The sequence below is a fragment of the Trichosurus vulpecula genome, chromosome 7 (assembly GCF_011100635.1).
Source record: "Trichosurus vulpecula isolate mTriVul1 chromosome 7, mTriVul1.pri, whole genome shotgun sequence".
NCBI lineage: Eukaryota > Metazoa > Chordata > Mammalia > Diprotodontia > Phalangeridae > Trichosurus > Trichosurus vulpecula.
Genome location: NC_050579.1, coordinates 138,201,218 through 138,217,960, shown reverse-complemented (window position 1 = coordinate 138,217,960; position 16,743 = coordinate 138,201,218). Strand labels below are relative to the sequence as shown.

At 39.4% G+C, this 16,743-nt stretch overlaps 1 protein-coding gene across 1 annotated transcript in view; it reads left to right on the top strand.

Annotated features, from left to right (window-relative positions):
• NKAIN2 (sodium/potassium transporting ATPase interacting 2) overlaps nucleotides 1–16,059 on the top strand; it is a 1,347,683-nt gene extending 1,331,624 nt beyond the window's left edge. Inside the window, exons 6-7 of the mRNA XM_036768989.1 lie at nucleotides 2,950–3,031; nucleotides 14,603–16,059. Of these exons, the coding sequence (XP_036624884.1) occupies nucleotides 2,950–3,031; nucleotides 14,603–14,612 (92 nt within the window). The 3' untranslated portion in view covers nucleotides 14,613–16,059. The remainder of the gene's footprint in view (nucleotides 1–2,949; nucleotides 3,032–14,602) is intronic.
• Nucleotides 16,060–16,743: the final 684 nt, after the last annotated feature.

Here is a 16,743-nt window from a genome sequence, read left to right as displayed (position 1 = left end):
CCCAGAGGCAAAGGAAGCCAGTGAAGTTTACTGAGTCGAGGGGAGCGCGCACACACACACACGTGTGTGTGTGTGTGTGTGTGTATGTGTGTGCATGTGTGTGTGTATGTGTGTGCATGTGTGAGAGAGACAGACAGACACAGACACACAGACTCACAGACAGACATGATTGGACTTGTACTTTAGGAAAATAACTTTCATAGCTAAATGGAAGATGGATGGGTGTAGGGCAAGACTTGAGGCAGGTAGACCTACCAGAAGGCTCTTGCAATTATCCAGGAGTAACGGGATGAGGACCTGCACCAGAGTGGTAGCAATGTCAGAGGAGAGAAGGAGACTTATTTGAAAAATACTGAAAAGATGAAATTGACAGACTTTGGCAACAGCTCGGATATGGGCGGCAGGGGGCGGGGAGGCAGTGTGAGAATTAGTGAGGAATTCGGAATGACTCTTAGGTTGTGAGCCTGAGGCACTGGGAGGATAGTGTTACCCTCTACAGTAATAGGGAAGGTAGGTAAGGGCCGGCATTTAGGGGGAAAGATAATGAATTCTGTTTTGGACAGGTTGAGTTTGAGGTGTGTACTCGGCATCCAGTGCAAGGTGTCTGAAAGGCTGTTGCAGATGCAAGATTGGAGGTCAGAAGGAAAATTGGGGCAGGATAGGCAGACTTGAGAATCATCACCAAAGTGATGGTATTTAAATCCATGGGAGCTGATAACGTCAGGTGATGTGAGACATCTTTGGATAGAGAGTATTATCTGGAGGGGATCCAGCAAAGCAGAAAGAGAAGGGGCAGTGAGATTGGAAGAAAACCAGGAGAGAATGGTGTCTCAAAAACCTAGAGAGAAGAAAGTATCAAGGAAGAGAGTGTGATCAACAGTGTTCAAGGAGAATGAAGACTGAGAGAAGGCCATTAGTTTTGGCAACAAAGATCACTAGTAACTTTGGAAAGAGCAATTTTGGTGGAATAACAAGGCCAGAAGCCAGATTTGTAAGAAAAGAGTAAGAGGAAAGAAAGTGGAGGCACCTATTGTATATAGATGACCTTTTCAAGGAGTTTAGCTACAAAGGGCAAAAGAGATATAGGATGACAGTGGGGATGGAAAGATCAAGTGAGGTTTTTTTCCAGGATAAAGGAGACATGGATGTGTTTTTAGGTAGTAGGAAATAAGCCAGTAGATTGAAAATAGGTGAGAGTGGAGATGACAGAAGGGACAATCAACTGGAGACAGGATGGGATGGGATCATTTGAACAGATAGATGGGTTAGCCTTGGCAGGAAGTAAGGCCACTTCATCCTGCGAGTCAGAGGTGGAGGCGAAAATGGCAGAAAGCACTTCAGTGACAGAAGATAAGAGAAGAGGAGAGGCAGCTTATAGTAAATGGCCTCGATTTTATCTGTTAAATGTGAGGCAAGATTCTCCACTGAGAAAGAAAGGGAAGGGGAGCTATGGAATGTCTGAGGTCGGAGGAAAAGTTTTGAAAGAGCTAAAGTGGAGAATGTTAGTATGAGTTGATAAGGGAAGTAGAGGAAAAGATGAAAAAACTAAGGCTGAAAGAGATTAAGTGACTTGTCCAGATTCATTTAACTAGAAAGTAGCCGAAGCAAATTTCAAACTGAGTTCTTTCTGACTTTATCCAGTAACGACTAGTTGCCTCTATGTAGCAGGGAGATTAACCTGATTTTTGAGGACAAGTGGTTAGTATTAGACAGGTACAAAAACTCCAAAAACACAAGCACTGCATACTGGTTACTGGAATATTCCTCTCGCTTACTATAATGGCTAAAAGTGAGATTCTCAGGTCCGTGTCACAGCAAGCTGCCTGCCCAGGAACTGAGCCTGTTCTCATCATGAGTGAATTTGTTTCCAGTGGTTCCTGAGCACGACTTCTTTTTATAAGAGACTTTTCTTACAAGATTCTGACATCAGAAATAATAGCATTTATAATCACTTTGCAAATAGGTGATCCTCATGACAATCATGGGAGGTAGGTACTATTGTTATCCCCATTTTACAGATGAGAAAAACTGAGGTAAACACAGGTTTAAGTGACTTGCCCCATGTTCACAGAGCTAGTAAGAATCTAAGGTAGGATTTGAACTCAGGTCTTCTTGACTCCAAGTTCAGCTCTCTATTCACTGTGCCAGCTAACGGCCTTGTTCATTTATGTTTGGTCCACAATTAGCAGACTCCTGACCACCTACCCAAAAAACAGTATCTACTCTTAATATCTATGAAAATGTCTTCTGTGGAAACTCAGTTCCTAACCTCTTTCTCCTGACAATATGAAGATATCAGATATTGTCTACTAATATCTTGTCTTTCCATTTTTCTGCCATCTTCAGTACATGGAATTTTTTTTGAAGGGGCACATGATTCGATCTCTTTTGCTAAAAAAATGGAGTATTACAGTTTCCTGCAATATGGAGAACATGCTTGCTATGTTTGTTGCAACTGCTGGTTTGTGTTGAATGTCAGACCCACTCTGTGTAAACCTTTACCCTAACCCCCCTCGCATGAAATCACAGTATCCTGTTTTACTTTCATGGAAACAAGTTTTTTCAATACTTTAATTCATCGTCAACATCATGCTTCAGTCTCTTTACACTTTTGGAAGTTTCTCCCTTACCATCATGAGTCAGGGGAGACCAAGGGACCAGCACGAAGGTAGACTGAGAAAAAAATTCCAATTAGGCCTTTCTAATTTGAGATGAGTGCATAATTCTTTCTCATGTGTAAGAAAATTCTTGTAAAACTGTAATTGATTCTCTGAGACCACAAAAAAAGTCATTACCTTGAAGGAACTACCATTTTTACATCCCCTACTATTAGTCACTCTCAGTTTAATAGATTATTAGCTGCTGTATCCATATTAATTTCTGTGAAACTTTGTTCCCTTTTATCTCTTTTAAAAGTTGTTTCTAATAAACAAAATTTTCTCTTTTCAGTTGATTTCATAGGTGGATTCGACTCTTATGGCTACCAAGGCCCACAGAAGACATCTCATTTACAGCTACAGCCCATGTACATGTAAGGACTTTGTTTTTGCAGTGTTTCTTGGACATACAGAAATAAGAAGATAATTCAGAATCAATGATATTCAGCTAGCTTTTTTCCTGCAGAATGGCTTCAATACGTTTCCTTCTCCAGTATTATTTAGGGGTGGGGAATCTGCAGCCTCGAGGCCACATGTGGCTTTCTGGGTCCTCAAGTGTGGCCCTTTGACTGAACCCAAACTTCACAGGAAAAAAAAGCCCTCAATCAAATGATTTCTTCTGTAAAATGTGGACTTGGTCAAAAGACCCCACCCAAGGACCTAGAAGGCCACGTGTGGCCTCGAGGCTGCAGGTCCCTGTATCTAGCATAATAATTTCTCATGGCATACTGTGCCACATTTTAAGGTCATGTTGATTTTAAAGTGACTTATCAGAGGTTCAGAAATGATGACCTTAGCCCCACAGTTAGCCCTATCCTATCAATGTACCAGGTCTCCAGCTCAAGTATCATTTGATTTGCTGCTCCTGTCTTCCATTTATCATTACATTTGTATATTTAGACCAAAAAACATGAAAATTATTGAGATTGATTATTTAATTGAGGTGGAAGTCTTAACTAAGAGACCTTAGGCCAGTCTCTTAACCATTTTGAGCCTGAGAATTCTCATTTTCAAAATGAGGGGCTTAGACTAGTAGATGATTAAGATGCCTTCCGGTTCTAATAATATATAATTCTGTACTACTGTACCATTACTATGTCAGTTGCCCAGAAATGCAGCCAAATACACTTAGCTTCTTGAGGGCAGGGATGGATTAACAGATCAAATTTATTGTACCATAATATTCATCATTTAATAGGTTCCCACCATCTTTCTGCAAGGTAATAAACCATTTTGCCTTTCAGTCACCATACTGTATATAATTTTTGTAGCTTTCCTAATACACAGACTGATTTGTAAAATGTAGCTTTATTAATGTTTGTGGAATTGCATTGGATCGAGTGTGGAAAGCATGATTAGATTACAATCCATTAGCTAAATTGTTCCAAGTTACTGATATACAATCGAAGTTTATTTTATCTCCTTTTCAAGGCAAATTTCCTTGGAAAAACTGATCTGTATCCATACCTACATGTATGCATATGTATTGATATCAACCCATTTCCATGGCAAGTTGACCCAGGAAAATATTATAGAACAAAAAGCAAAGGCCAAAAGAAAAACTACTAATTCATCATAAACTAGGACAATCTCACTTTTATTTATCTGTTCAGTATCACAAGTGAAGAGGTCAAATTTATTGCATTATGCATTTATCCAATGACTCTTTTACTAAGTGGCTACAATTCTAAGGCACTATACCCATTATGCATTCCAATCTTTGTGCTATGTGTAGTGGTAACTGAATTTATGAAGTATTTTCCTCCATAAAATAAGCATTTATTAAAGATCTATTTTGTACAAAACAATGTGCTGTGCATTGAGAGATATAAAACTTAGAAAGACCCAGTCCCTGTCCTCAGAATTTGCAGTGTATTTGAGATATAAAGCATACTTAGCTTCAATGGGTAGAAAATTAAGAGGATCAGATTTAAGCTCAATATAGGGAAAACTCTCTAAAAATTAGAGCTACACAGAAGTATAATGACCTACCTCAGAAGAAGATAGTGCTTTTCCTACCAGTACTCTTGGCCACTAGCTAGAGATGTTATAAAGGTGATTTTATACAGGCAATAATTAGACTAGTTAGGGTAGGCGTTGTTTCAGGAAGGCACTGAAGATTTTTAAGCAGGTAAGTAACTTGTCCTGTTCCATGTAGAAGAGTGAATTGATAGTTACCGAGGAATATAGAGGAACTAATTAAGAGGCTATTACTGACCTGGAAAACAGACTGAGGAGAGATGATTTACGAATCATTGGACTACCTGAAGCTGTGACCAAAAATGAGTCTAAACATCACATTGCAAGAAATGTTAAAAGAAAACAGCACAGATCTCTTAGAAACAGAGGGGGAAAAGGAAATAGGAAGAGTCCATCTTTAATCTCCTGAAAGAAACTCTCAGATGAAAACTCCCAGGAACATTATAGTCAAAGTCCAGAGCTTCAGGTCAAAGAAAAAATATAGCAAGGTGCCAGAAAGTATTAATTCGACTAGTGAGAAGCCACAATTAGGATCACACATGATTTAGAAGCTACCACTGTGTAGGAGGAGAGAGCTTGGAATATGATATTCCAGAAGACAAAGTATATAGGCTTATAGATAAGAATAGCTTACCCTGCATAACTAACTGGCAGAGGTGGGGAGAAAAATTTAATGAAAGAGGACTTCCAAGTATTTTTGATGAAAAGAAGCAGAGCTGCATAGAAACATTTCAGTTCAAATTAAGAGAATGAAAAGGTAACTACAGGTGAACAATTACAGGGGATTAAATAAACTGTTTACATTCTAATATAGTGAGACGATTCATGTTTCCCCTCTATCATCATTAGGGGTCCTAGAAGGAGTCTAATTAGACAGAAGGCTGAAAATAGCTCTGTCTTGATGACCTTAGGAGGGGAAGGAAAAAGGTTAGGGGAAAGTATCATACATAATTAGGGTGCACAAGTAGAAGTCTATAGGAAGAAGGAGGGTGGCTTCCACTTGAACCTTATTCCTTACTCTCATTGGAACTGGTCAAAGTATGGAAGAACACACACACTCATACACACAGAGCTGGGTACAGAAATATATTTCAGTCAACTGGCAAATAGAAGGGAAAGTTCTATTCGCCAGTTGACTGAAATATATGAAAATATACAAAAATATTTATGGTTCTTTTTGAGGTGCCAAAAATGGGAATCTGAGGGGGTGCTGCCCATCAGCTGGAGAAAAGCTTAACAAGTTATATTATATAAATGTGATAAAATGCTAAGGGGATGGTTTTAGATAAATCTGCCAAGACTTGTATGAATTAATGAAGAATGAAGTGAACAAAACCAAGAGAACAATTTATACAGTGAAAGACTTGGATACTCTAATCCATCCTCATGACCAATCATGAAAAATGGTACCCATCTCCTGATAGAGAGCTGATGGACTCAGTGCAAAATATACACACATATACACACATGTGTGTATACACATAGGTGTACATTTAATTGTACATCTATACAACAGAATATAATAACTATATTTAGGAAGATGCTGCCTTTTATTCGTGTATATATATATTTATGGATTTATACATAGATACACATTGTATAGCTATGTGTCCACTGTGTATATGTGTTTACATATATACACAAACCTGATTTCCACATTGGACTGTTTCAACAATCTGGCTAGCAGCTTCTGTGGGGGTGTAAGATCCACCAGCCACCAGCACCCAGAAAGCTGCCAACAGACTGCAAAAGCACAGGTTCTTTTGATCTGCTTAACTAAGGAAAGCAATGTTAAGGGGTTGACAAGTTTACTTTAATTCAGCATACAAATATCATCCACTTAGTTCAGGGGAAAAGACCAGCACCCTGAACTTCAGGGAAAAATACAAACAAATTACAAACATCAACAGACAGACCAAATACAGATTCATAGTTACCAACATCTAGGTTCAGCGGGGGGCTCATAAGGAGGGCTGGCCCAGAGTAACTCGAGCCACCACTGCTGTGGGTAAGAGCTCCAAAGAAGAGAAAGCCGACCCCTGGTTTTATATCTTCACATGCGACTCACCCACATGACCTAGAATCCTCACAAAGAGGCAACTTGAACCCACGTGCTCTAAAAGCTTCTGATGTCCCAAACCTATCACTCAAATTCATGTGTAAACTAGGCCCTCCCCTGAGTTAGCCCTACCTTGGGCCCCACCTTAGTTACCAATTCACACCCACATAGGTTTTACATCTAATAGGGGTTTGGGCCTCGGGCTTAGCACCTAGTAAGGCTCAATGAAATACACTGAATTACTTAAAGGAAACAAAAGCCAACTAAGTGCTAAGAGCCCATTTTGCTTACCAACACATAGACATGTGCAAAATCAAAATATGTTTGTGTGTATGCATATGTACACAATTTTTTTCTGTTATACATGTCCAGTGCAGAATTACTTTTTGCTTGACTATACATGTTTGCAGCAAGGGTTTTGTTTTGTGCATGTGTGTGTGTGTGTGTATGTGTGTGTGTCCTTTGGAAGGGAGGGTAAGGTAAAGGAAGAGGCAAATTTTTACCAATGGAAAAAAATAAAATTTAATTAAAAATCATTTTGGTAGCTAAATGAAGAATGGATTGGAATGAGGAAAGACAGACAGACAGATATGAGAGAGGAAGACTAACCAGGTTATTACAATTAGTCCATTAATGATGTGATGAAAGCTTGTTCTAGAATGGCTGCTGTGTAAGTGTAAAGAAGGAGACATATAGGAGAGATTAAAAATAATAATAAAAACAATATTTATATAGTACTTCAAGTTTTAAAAGTGCTTTGCAAATATTATCCCATTTTTCCTTAGAAAATCCTGAGAGGTAAATGCTATTTATATCCCCATTTTACAGACAAGGAAACTGAAGCAGTGATTAAGTGACTTGCCACAGCCTGGTGCTCTATCCTCTGCACCACCTTTCTGCCTAGAAAAGTGGCGGTGCTAATATAATAAGACTTCACAGTCATATTTAAATTTGACATATTTGGGCATAGAATATGCTCATGGATTTTTTCAGTCAATAGACATTTAATCAATCAAGGCACTGTACCAGGTACTGAGGACGCAAAGCTAAAATAAGATATACAGTCCCTTCCTTCAAGGAGTTTACAATTTAGTCAGGGAGATAAGATTGGAATATACCTGTTATTTCATTGCTCTTGGAAGCTCCCATTGAGGAAACTCCCTCTACCAGTGCAAGTGTACACCTATTTTGCAACTTGGAGGCATAGCCAAAGGCATAGGACACTGAGATTACTTGATTTGTTCAAGGTGATATAGACAATGTGTATTAGCAGGGGGACTTGATCCCATCTCTTCCTCACTCCTAAGCCAATTTTTTATCTACATCCCCACTCTGCCTGTCAGTATTATAGCAGAGGGGATGACATTCACAAGGTATTCTCATGTAGCCTAGAATTCAGGGGTGGGTAACCTGCAACCTCGAGGCCACATGTGGCCCTCCAGGTCCTCAAGCATGACCCTTTCAGTGAATCCAAACTTCACATAACAAATCCCCTTAATAAAAGGATTTGTTCTGTAAAACTTGGACTCAGTCAAAGGCCACACACAAGGACCTAAAGGGTCACATGTGGCCTGGAGACCACAGGTTCCCCACCCTTGTATATACTGAGGAGGATGCTATGTTTCTACACACTAGCTCCCATCCTTGAACACTGGGCTTCTGTCTAGTAAGCATTTACCATGTTTAGCCCTGACACAGACCCACTATCCTTCTCCTTGGCCATCTTCCTACTACAACACACCACTGAGCATGTGCCCTTTCCACATCCTTTTCAACTCTAGTTCTGAGGATGGTAATAAAATTGACACTTCTAAAACACTCTTCCCCAGCTACCACTCCTCTGGATATGTGGTCTTCCCTTACTAGCTCCTTGAGGTCAGAGACTATTTGTTTATATTTTTATAAATATACAAGTAACCAGCAGTGGTAAGAGCTGGATATAATATTTTTTATGCATTCATTCATGAAATCAATTACAATTGGAGAGATTTGTGATAGTTTAGGATTGTAGATGCAAAGGTCAAAGGGACCTTGGAGGTTATCTTGTTCAATCCCTTCATTTTACCAATAAGAAGACTGAGGCACAGAGAGCTAAAGTGACTTGCCCAGGGTCACACAGGTTGTTACAGGCAGGATTTGAACCTGTGTCCTCTGAACAACTAATCTCTTTTCCACTGTACAACCATGCTTCACTATATACTCCACAGTAGTGGACATGTAGATAGCACCTTGAAGAAACTAAGAAATTTTTCAATTGTGAAAATGACATCCCAAACATTCTTCACTATTATAAAGTCTCATACAGATTTTTACTTGTGTTCTTTATGTCATAGTTTCTTTGCCTTGATGGCCTTTGAAATCATAAATGCTAAGAAAATTCTACAAAGAACTTACAGTGTCTGTGGCAGCGCAGACACAGATAGTGGAAATTCAAAGACTTTCTTTAAAAACCACTTTTTGTAGCCAAACCTTCAACTCAAGCTACTAATAAACCATGCAATATCTGAGCCTCAGTCTCCCCATCTAGCAAATGAACTATAACATTGCATCACTTCTATATACTTCTAAAATGTTCTCATTAACATTTCCTTCCCTTTCTCCCTCCCTACACTTTGGTGATGCCTCTGGTGGAATTGCACAGTGGCCACAAAGCAGACAGGCTTTGGAAGATCTACCGACTAGATGATCATCCCCTAACTAAACCAAAGATGATTCTACAGGCATACATTCTACAGGCATTCTAACACCATTAACTGAATTAGCAGAAGAACAACATTGATTGAGACAATACTATGGGGCACCATTAGTTCCATAGGATGAATGTTGTCCTTTGTTTGACTCTTGGGGAAATGACCAAATATTATAATGGTGTTTTACAATGTCGTGAGGGGATTTGGTTAAAATGTGTTAATGATGTTCTTGGGTAATGACATTGGACTAGGCAGCCGTTAAATAGAATAAGACCAACAATTGTTTTTGTAATTCACTCATTCAAAGCAAAGCAAATTCATTCACTCGTAGCAAAGAAATGCCCCAGTGTATATTGCTGGCATATATCCCCAAGAGGTAAAGGACGGGGAGAGGCTCATGTTCATGAAAATATTTATAGCGCGCTTTTGTGGGGGCAAAGAGTATGTGCTCATCAATTGGTGAACATTTAAACAAACTGTGGTATATGAATGTAATGGAAACCCTATGAGAAAAGGTGAATACAAAGAATTTAAAGTATGAAAAGCTTTGTAGGAAGTAATTCAAAAAGAAGGAAGCAGAACTAAAGATTACATGCAGTGATAACAATAGTGTGAAGAAAAAAAACCACCAAAACAACCATGAAATTTGAGTAATATTAATGATCAGTCTTAATCCCTGAGAAGACATAATGAAACGTATCTCCCTTCTTTAGATGGAGGGGTGGGGAACTGCAGGTATAGAATGTTGGATATACGGGCAGATTACTGCATTGGAGAGTTTTCCTTCATGATTTTTCTTTGTTACAAGAGGCATGTTTTGTTCGCTAGCTGGAGTGGAAAGGAGAAATTCAAATATGACTGTGGTAAAAAAAAAAAGTAGGCATCAATAAAACTTATTTTTTAAAATTTAATGCAAAAACGGAGATGTGATGAAGAAGGAAAAAAGAAAACCTGGTTATATTTATAGCTACAATGGAGGGAAAAATGAGCATCACAGAGAAATCAGGAGATATGTAAGGACATGTGTCTGAGACAAAGAAAACCAGAATGATGACTCTTGGAAATACGATTTTTTAATATTTCAGTGCTGCCTTCTTCCCTATGTAAATGATTCTATTGTGTTGCAAGAGGCAAAATTCATATGCACACTTCTGTTCCTTTTATTAAATGCACAGAAGGAAGACTGTCATAAGGCAGAAGCCAACAAATACATCCACATGTCACTCACAAAAAGCTGTCTCTAATCATGATCTCACATAATTTCAGCCCAAGCAAAGAATGAAAATATGCCCATGCTCATGAACAGCCCATCAACACCCACCAGACACTGCCATTCCTCTTAGTCGGCTGTACTGATACCCATTGTCTCTATCAGACAGTCATGTGAATTTCCTCTTTGCTGATCAACAGATGCTGCTGAGAGGAAACAAATTAACAAGAAACATACCAAAGAAAATTTCGATTCACAGAAATGAATGCTAATGGTAGATAATGACGTTTTAAACTTTGTACCAACATGTTGTTGTACTCTCTATAAAAAGTATTTGATCTAAGTCATACCACAAAGAATAAGTAATCAATGGATACAAAGAGTTCTCAAAAGAATTGCAAACTATAAACCACCATACCAAAAGCTTCACAAATTTAAGAATAAGACTCGACTCAAAACCACTCAAGTTTAAGTTAAATTGGTAAAGATGACAAGAGATGGAAATAGAGTTGGATAAGCTACAGAAAGACATGCATGCCTGTTCAATACGCTATTGGGGAGGTTGTAAATTCATCTGACCATTCTGGAAAGCAATTTAAAAATGTTAAGAAAATGGCAAAATACCTATGACCTTTGACCCAGAGATACTAGTCATAGGCTCCATGGAAGTCAATTTCAGGAAGGAAGGTACCAATAAACAAAATATTCATGGAAGCACTCTTGTGATAGCAAAGAACTTGAAAGAAAGTTCATGCCTATCAGTCAGTGAATAGCTAAAGCAATGGTGGTACATAAGTGTAATGGAATATTACTTTGTCATCTAAAAAAAATAGACACAACACCCAGAAAAGCCTCTGTGTAAATAAGCAGAACTAGGAAAACTACATAAATACACACATGCATACTGAGGATACAAGGAATGACAAAAGGCAGTATCTGTTCTTGCGGATCTTACAGTCTCGTGGGGGAGACAACATGAAAGCAACTATGTACAATAAGCTATACAAAGGATGAATTAGAGAAAATTAACAGAGGGAAGGAGCAGCAACCTAGCTTTAAGTTTTCTCTGATTCATCCTTTATATAGCTTATTGTACATAGTCTCTTTCATGTTGTCTTTCCATGAGACTCCAAGAGGATAGAGTGCCAACCTGATGTCAGGAAGACTCATCTTTCTGAGTTCAAATCTGGCCTCACACCTACTATCTGTGTGTCCTTGGTCAAGTCACTTACTCCTGTTTGCCTCAGTTTCCTCATATATAAAATGAGCTGGAGAAGGAAATAGCAAACCATTCCAGTATCTCTGCCAAGAAAACTCCAAATAGAGTCATGAAGAGTCAGACATGACTGAAACAACTGAACAATCAAGAAGGGGATGGCATCAGCATTAAGGGGGATTGGGAAAGGCTTCTTGTAGCAAAGATTTGAAGGGAGTCAGGGAAGCCAGTAGACAAAGAGAAAAAGGGAGAGAGTTCCAGGCAGGGTGGACAGGAAGGAAAAATGCACACTAAATTTGTCAAGAGATCATTGGTAATATTAAAAAAGAGAGAGAGGTTCTGCTAGGTGGCACAGTGAATAGAGCAGTGGCCCTGGTGTCAGGAGGACCTGAGTTCAAATCCAGCCTCAGACACTTGACCCACTTACCAGCTGTGTGACCTTGGGCAAGTCACTTAACCCCAATTGCCTTGCCTTTCCCCCTCAAAAAAAAGAATCACTAAAAAAAATAAAAAGTTCTTTTAAAAAAGAGAGAAATAATTGTTAACTTTGGAGAGAGCTGTTTCGTTGGGATAATGAGGTCAGAAACGAAGTTTCCTAACTGCATAGTTAAGAAGGGAGGAAGAAGAAAATTACAGGCATTAACTGAAGACAGACTATATAGTCTTCTCAAGGAGTTTAGCCAGAATGGGGAGGAAAGATATAGGATGATAGCTAGTCGGAATGGCTGGATCAACTGGTGGATTTTTGAGGATGAGCGAGACGGTCATATTCGTAGGCAGTAGGGAAGCAGTCCATAGTCAGGGTGAAATTAAAAGATAAGTAAGAGAGTAGGGATGACAGAGGGGACAATCCGCTAGAGGAGACAAGATTGATGGATCATATGCTTGTAACCAATTGATTTTGCCTTAGTGACACCTGGGCATAGTTAAATGATAACAGACTATTCCATCTTCATGTACCCAAAAATAAATTGTCTACTTCAATGGGACGGGAATTCAAGGGACAGGTGAGGGCATTTACCTACAGAGCATCACTAGCCTTTTGAAATTTACATAATGAAGAGTACTTTCCATGGTCCCCTAAAAAACATTCCCCAAATTTAAGTTGAAGGCGAATTTAGCTCAGAATAACTATTCCTATTCTCTTAGGCTTTAGATTCGTAGATTTAGAGTTGGAAGACACCTTTGAGGTCACTGAATCTAATCCCCTCCTTCTAAAGATGAGAAAATGGAGGCTTAAACAGGTTAAGTGACTCATCCAGCATGAAAAGGCTGTCTGAGGAAGGATTTGACTCCAGAATTCATTAGCCCAAACCCAGTATTCAATCAACAATACCATACTCTCTCAATTCTACTTCTTCACACTCACCAGATGGATTTCTTTATTTTGACTTCTAACGTTTTCCTAGATTTCTTTGGTTCCTTCTGTAATTTATTTGTACATTTTTTTTGAATGAGAGTGCCTCTTCCAACTTTCTAGCCCTTAAGTATTTATAGGATCATTCATTTAGAGCTGGAAGGAACTTTAGAGATCATTCTAATCCCACCCATTCATTTTACAGATGAGAAAACAGACTTGCAGGTGATTTGTTAGATGAGTGGCCCAAGGTCACTTTGGCACCAAAACAGGAGCCCAGATTCCCTAATCCCAGATTCAGTGGTCTTTCCACCCCACTACACTACCTTTGATTAGAAAGGCCAGAAACCTGTTCAAGCAAGTGAATCCTAAGCCCTCAGCCCAATACAAATCTCATTCACAGAAGATGGCCTAGGATCTAAGAGTTTCCAATCTGTCATCTTTGCGTATCTGGCTTGCAACCCTTACATTTCTCTCCATCAACAAACATTAAGATTTTCCAGATCAAAGTAATTTACCATTATGGGATGTTCAAGCACAGTAAAAACATAAACAAAAAGCAACTGAAAAGAATGAGAGATTGCTTAGACTGAGAGGAGTATGCTTTGATAGCTGTGTGCCATTCTAGCTGCAGGGGTTTCCATTAAACATGACAGGAGTTGTGTGACTAAGACCCTGAACAGCACTCTCAAAGCACTGCCACAAATGTCTCAAATGAGAAGTCTTTTTTCTTTTTCTTTTTTTTTGCTGCTGCTCCCACATTCAGTGTACAGAGAGCCTTCTTTTTGGTTAAAGTGGCTCTGGCTTTTGTTGATTTGTGATTCTTCAGGTGATCTTCCAGCTTACATCCAGTTAAGCCTGGAGAGAAAAGGAATTTCATGTTTTGTAGTTTAGCCCTCTTCCCCTCTGATCTGAGAGCCTCCTTCATGTGGGCTGAATACATACAGAGGAAGGGTAGTGCTGTCATCCATGAGACCACTCCATTAGAATATGCTCACATTTACAGGTTAAATTTTGTGGTCAAAGTAATTTGCTTTGAGGTTCGGTGACCTCCCTTCCTATATAGATCTTTTGTTTTATTGTTTTGGGGTTTTGTGGGGGGGAGGTAAGGGGAAGTAATCAGCAGTATATGGGCTCACATACAAGAAATTCCCACAGAGAACCCCTAGAAGAGTTGTATTCTGTCTCCTAACCGAGCAGCGGAACTAACAATGGTGGACTCTGAAGCCAGGAGGGGTTTTTTTTTGGTAGGGGAAGGAGGAGGGGGGCGGGGAGGAGGGGGGAAAGAAAAGATCCTCCTTGAAACCCTTCGGGCATGCCCCTCATTTGTGCTTGCCCTGTGCTTAGAGAAGAAGGGGAAAGTGATGAAGAGTATCCCCTAATCTATCTCCCAGCTGATAACAAACATCTTTTTTCCCCCATCTCTCCTTTAGGTCCAAGTAAACAATGTGACTTCAGTGTGTCAGCTCAAGGACCTTTCAAAGAACTTGTTTCACAATGGCCTCCTGTGTTTTACAAAGAGTGAGAAGCAACTTATCTGTGTTTAAAAAAAAATTAAAAATAAAAAACCAACAACCACCACCACCACCACCAAGCATAAGCTGAGACACAAAAATAAATAGTTCCACTTGGCCTCTTCTTCCTAACAAACACAGACAGATGCCCAGGAGACCCTATCTTGGATTTCCTGCATGTACAGACAACTGCCAGGCCTTTGGAAGGTCCAAAAGGAGAAGTGTTGGCGCCCTCTGCTGCCCATTCTTTACCTTTACCTTCTGCATTCCAACTAATGGGAGAGCCTGAGTTACGGCGTCATCCAGTTCAGAATCATTGGACTGCCCTCCATCCACCTGATAGCACCAAGTCTCCTTAGTGTAGTTACAAAATAATAACGATAACAGTAATAATAATACTAATAAAATAATACCACGATGACCTTGTAACTGAAGTCTATATAGACGGCAGGTTGTTTGCCCTAAAGGCTGTACGGTACATACTTGCCTTAACCCATCAAAGTTGTACACCAGAGAAACTCAGTGCAGGCTCTCGGAAGTAACTTCCTTCAGGCTGCTGTTAATTCTGGGGAAAACAAACCGAGGTTTAAGTCAGCGTGCTTCATGTCAGGGAACAAGACTGCCTAGTTCAGCAGCTCCAGAGCTCCTGCAGGATAAATTGCCAGCTGTCAGTGAAGTGCTTTCTTGTCAAGCCTACACAGTGGCCAAAAAGTAATAGTAACAGTAATAATCCGGATGATAATCTTTATAATACTAAATAAGGTCTTGGGGAGGGGGTCGAAGGGAGGGGGGGCGTTGGGAGACACAAAGCAAAGCTCATTAAACTACTAACCTTCCTGGAAACAGCTTCGTTAACCCCACCATTTTTATTTAGGGCACTCTAGGTGCTTTTCTAAGTAACTTCCAATATGTCTTTTACTAACTCCAGAAACATCTGCAGATTTCTATCAACAGAGGCCAACTGAATATGTATTAGCTATGTTTACTCTTTTATATCTAATTCAAATGGAAGATCTGATGTCAGTGAACATTTTTTTTCTAACTTCCGCATATGAGATTATTTTTTGTGGGTGGGGGGTAGGGAGGGAAAATAGTTACCTTGGTGAAATATTTGAGATCTCTTTGTGGTATTTGGGGGATCTGTTGTGTGTTAGAGTGTGTATTTTAATCTTCCTGTATTATTGTGGCTGAAAAAAAAACTGTGCTGTTATGTAGTTGGCAACAAGAAGCCTTTGGGAACTTAATAGTAGGTCAATGTGTTTATGGAATACTCTGAACTCCTAGGAAATTTCGTTTTGTTTTTAATCTGAGCTGTATTTTCAAGCACTATGTGGCTTTCATTAGCGGTAAACATATTTGTTCAGGCTTTTCAGGAACTTGGGTTGGCCTTGTTTCTTTTCTTGGAACCACCTTGGAATACTTCAGACAAGGGGGAAAATAAGAATGCCCTCCCATCACCTTTAAGGGGCAAGTGAAATCCAGGGCTTAGAACAGCTTCAGTTGGCAAAGAATGACTCTTTTCCTTGTCTTTTTCTCCTTGGTGGAGGTTCTGAGATGACCTGTGGAACCTGAGCCTGCCCATATCTACAGAACCAAGTTCTGTTTACTGTGTTTGCATGGATATCTGTATCACACACACAAAATATATATTATATCTATTTATTTTAAAAATTGTCTAGAAAACAGAGGAACAAAAGTTCACCATTGGAAAGTAAGCTACAAAGACAGGTTCCAGGAATTAGACTTGCATTTTTTTCCAGTGGCTTATACATGTGTGTCTATATATACGTGTATAAACATAAAATCTCAAATTTCTCAGTGAAACCTGCTCTCATGCACATTTCCTGCATGTTTGAATAACATATTGGGGAAAAAAATATTGACCCTGAGCTGGTATTTTGGCATTCACACACAGATGCTACATTCGAGAAAGGATCTGAAGGTCGACATTTTTATGAGATTTCCCGATACATGCTTGTAGTAATGAGGTTTTGCTGTAGCGTACATGTGTATATATGCACACCCAGCACATAATAGGCCCTCATAGTCCTACTTTATGT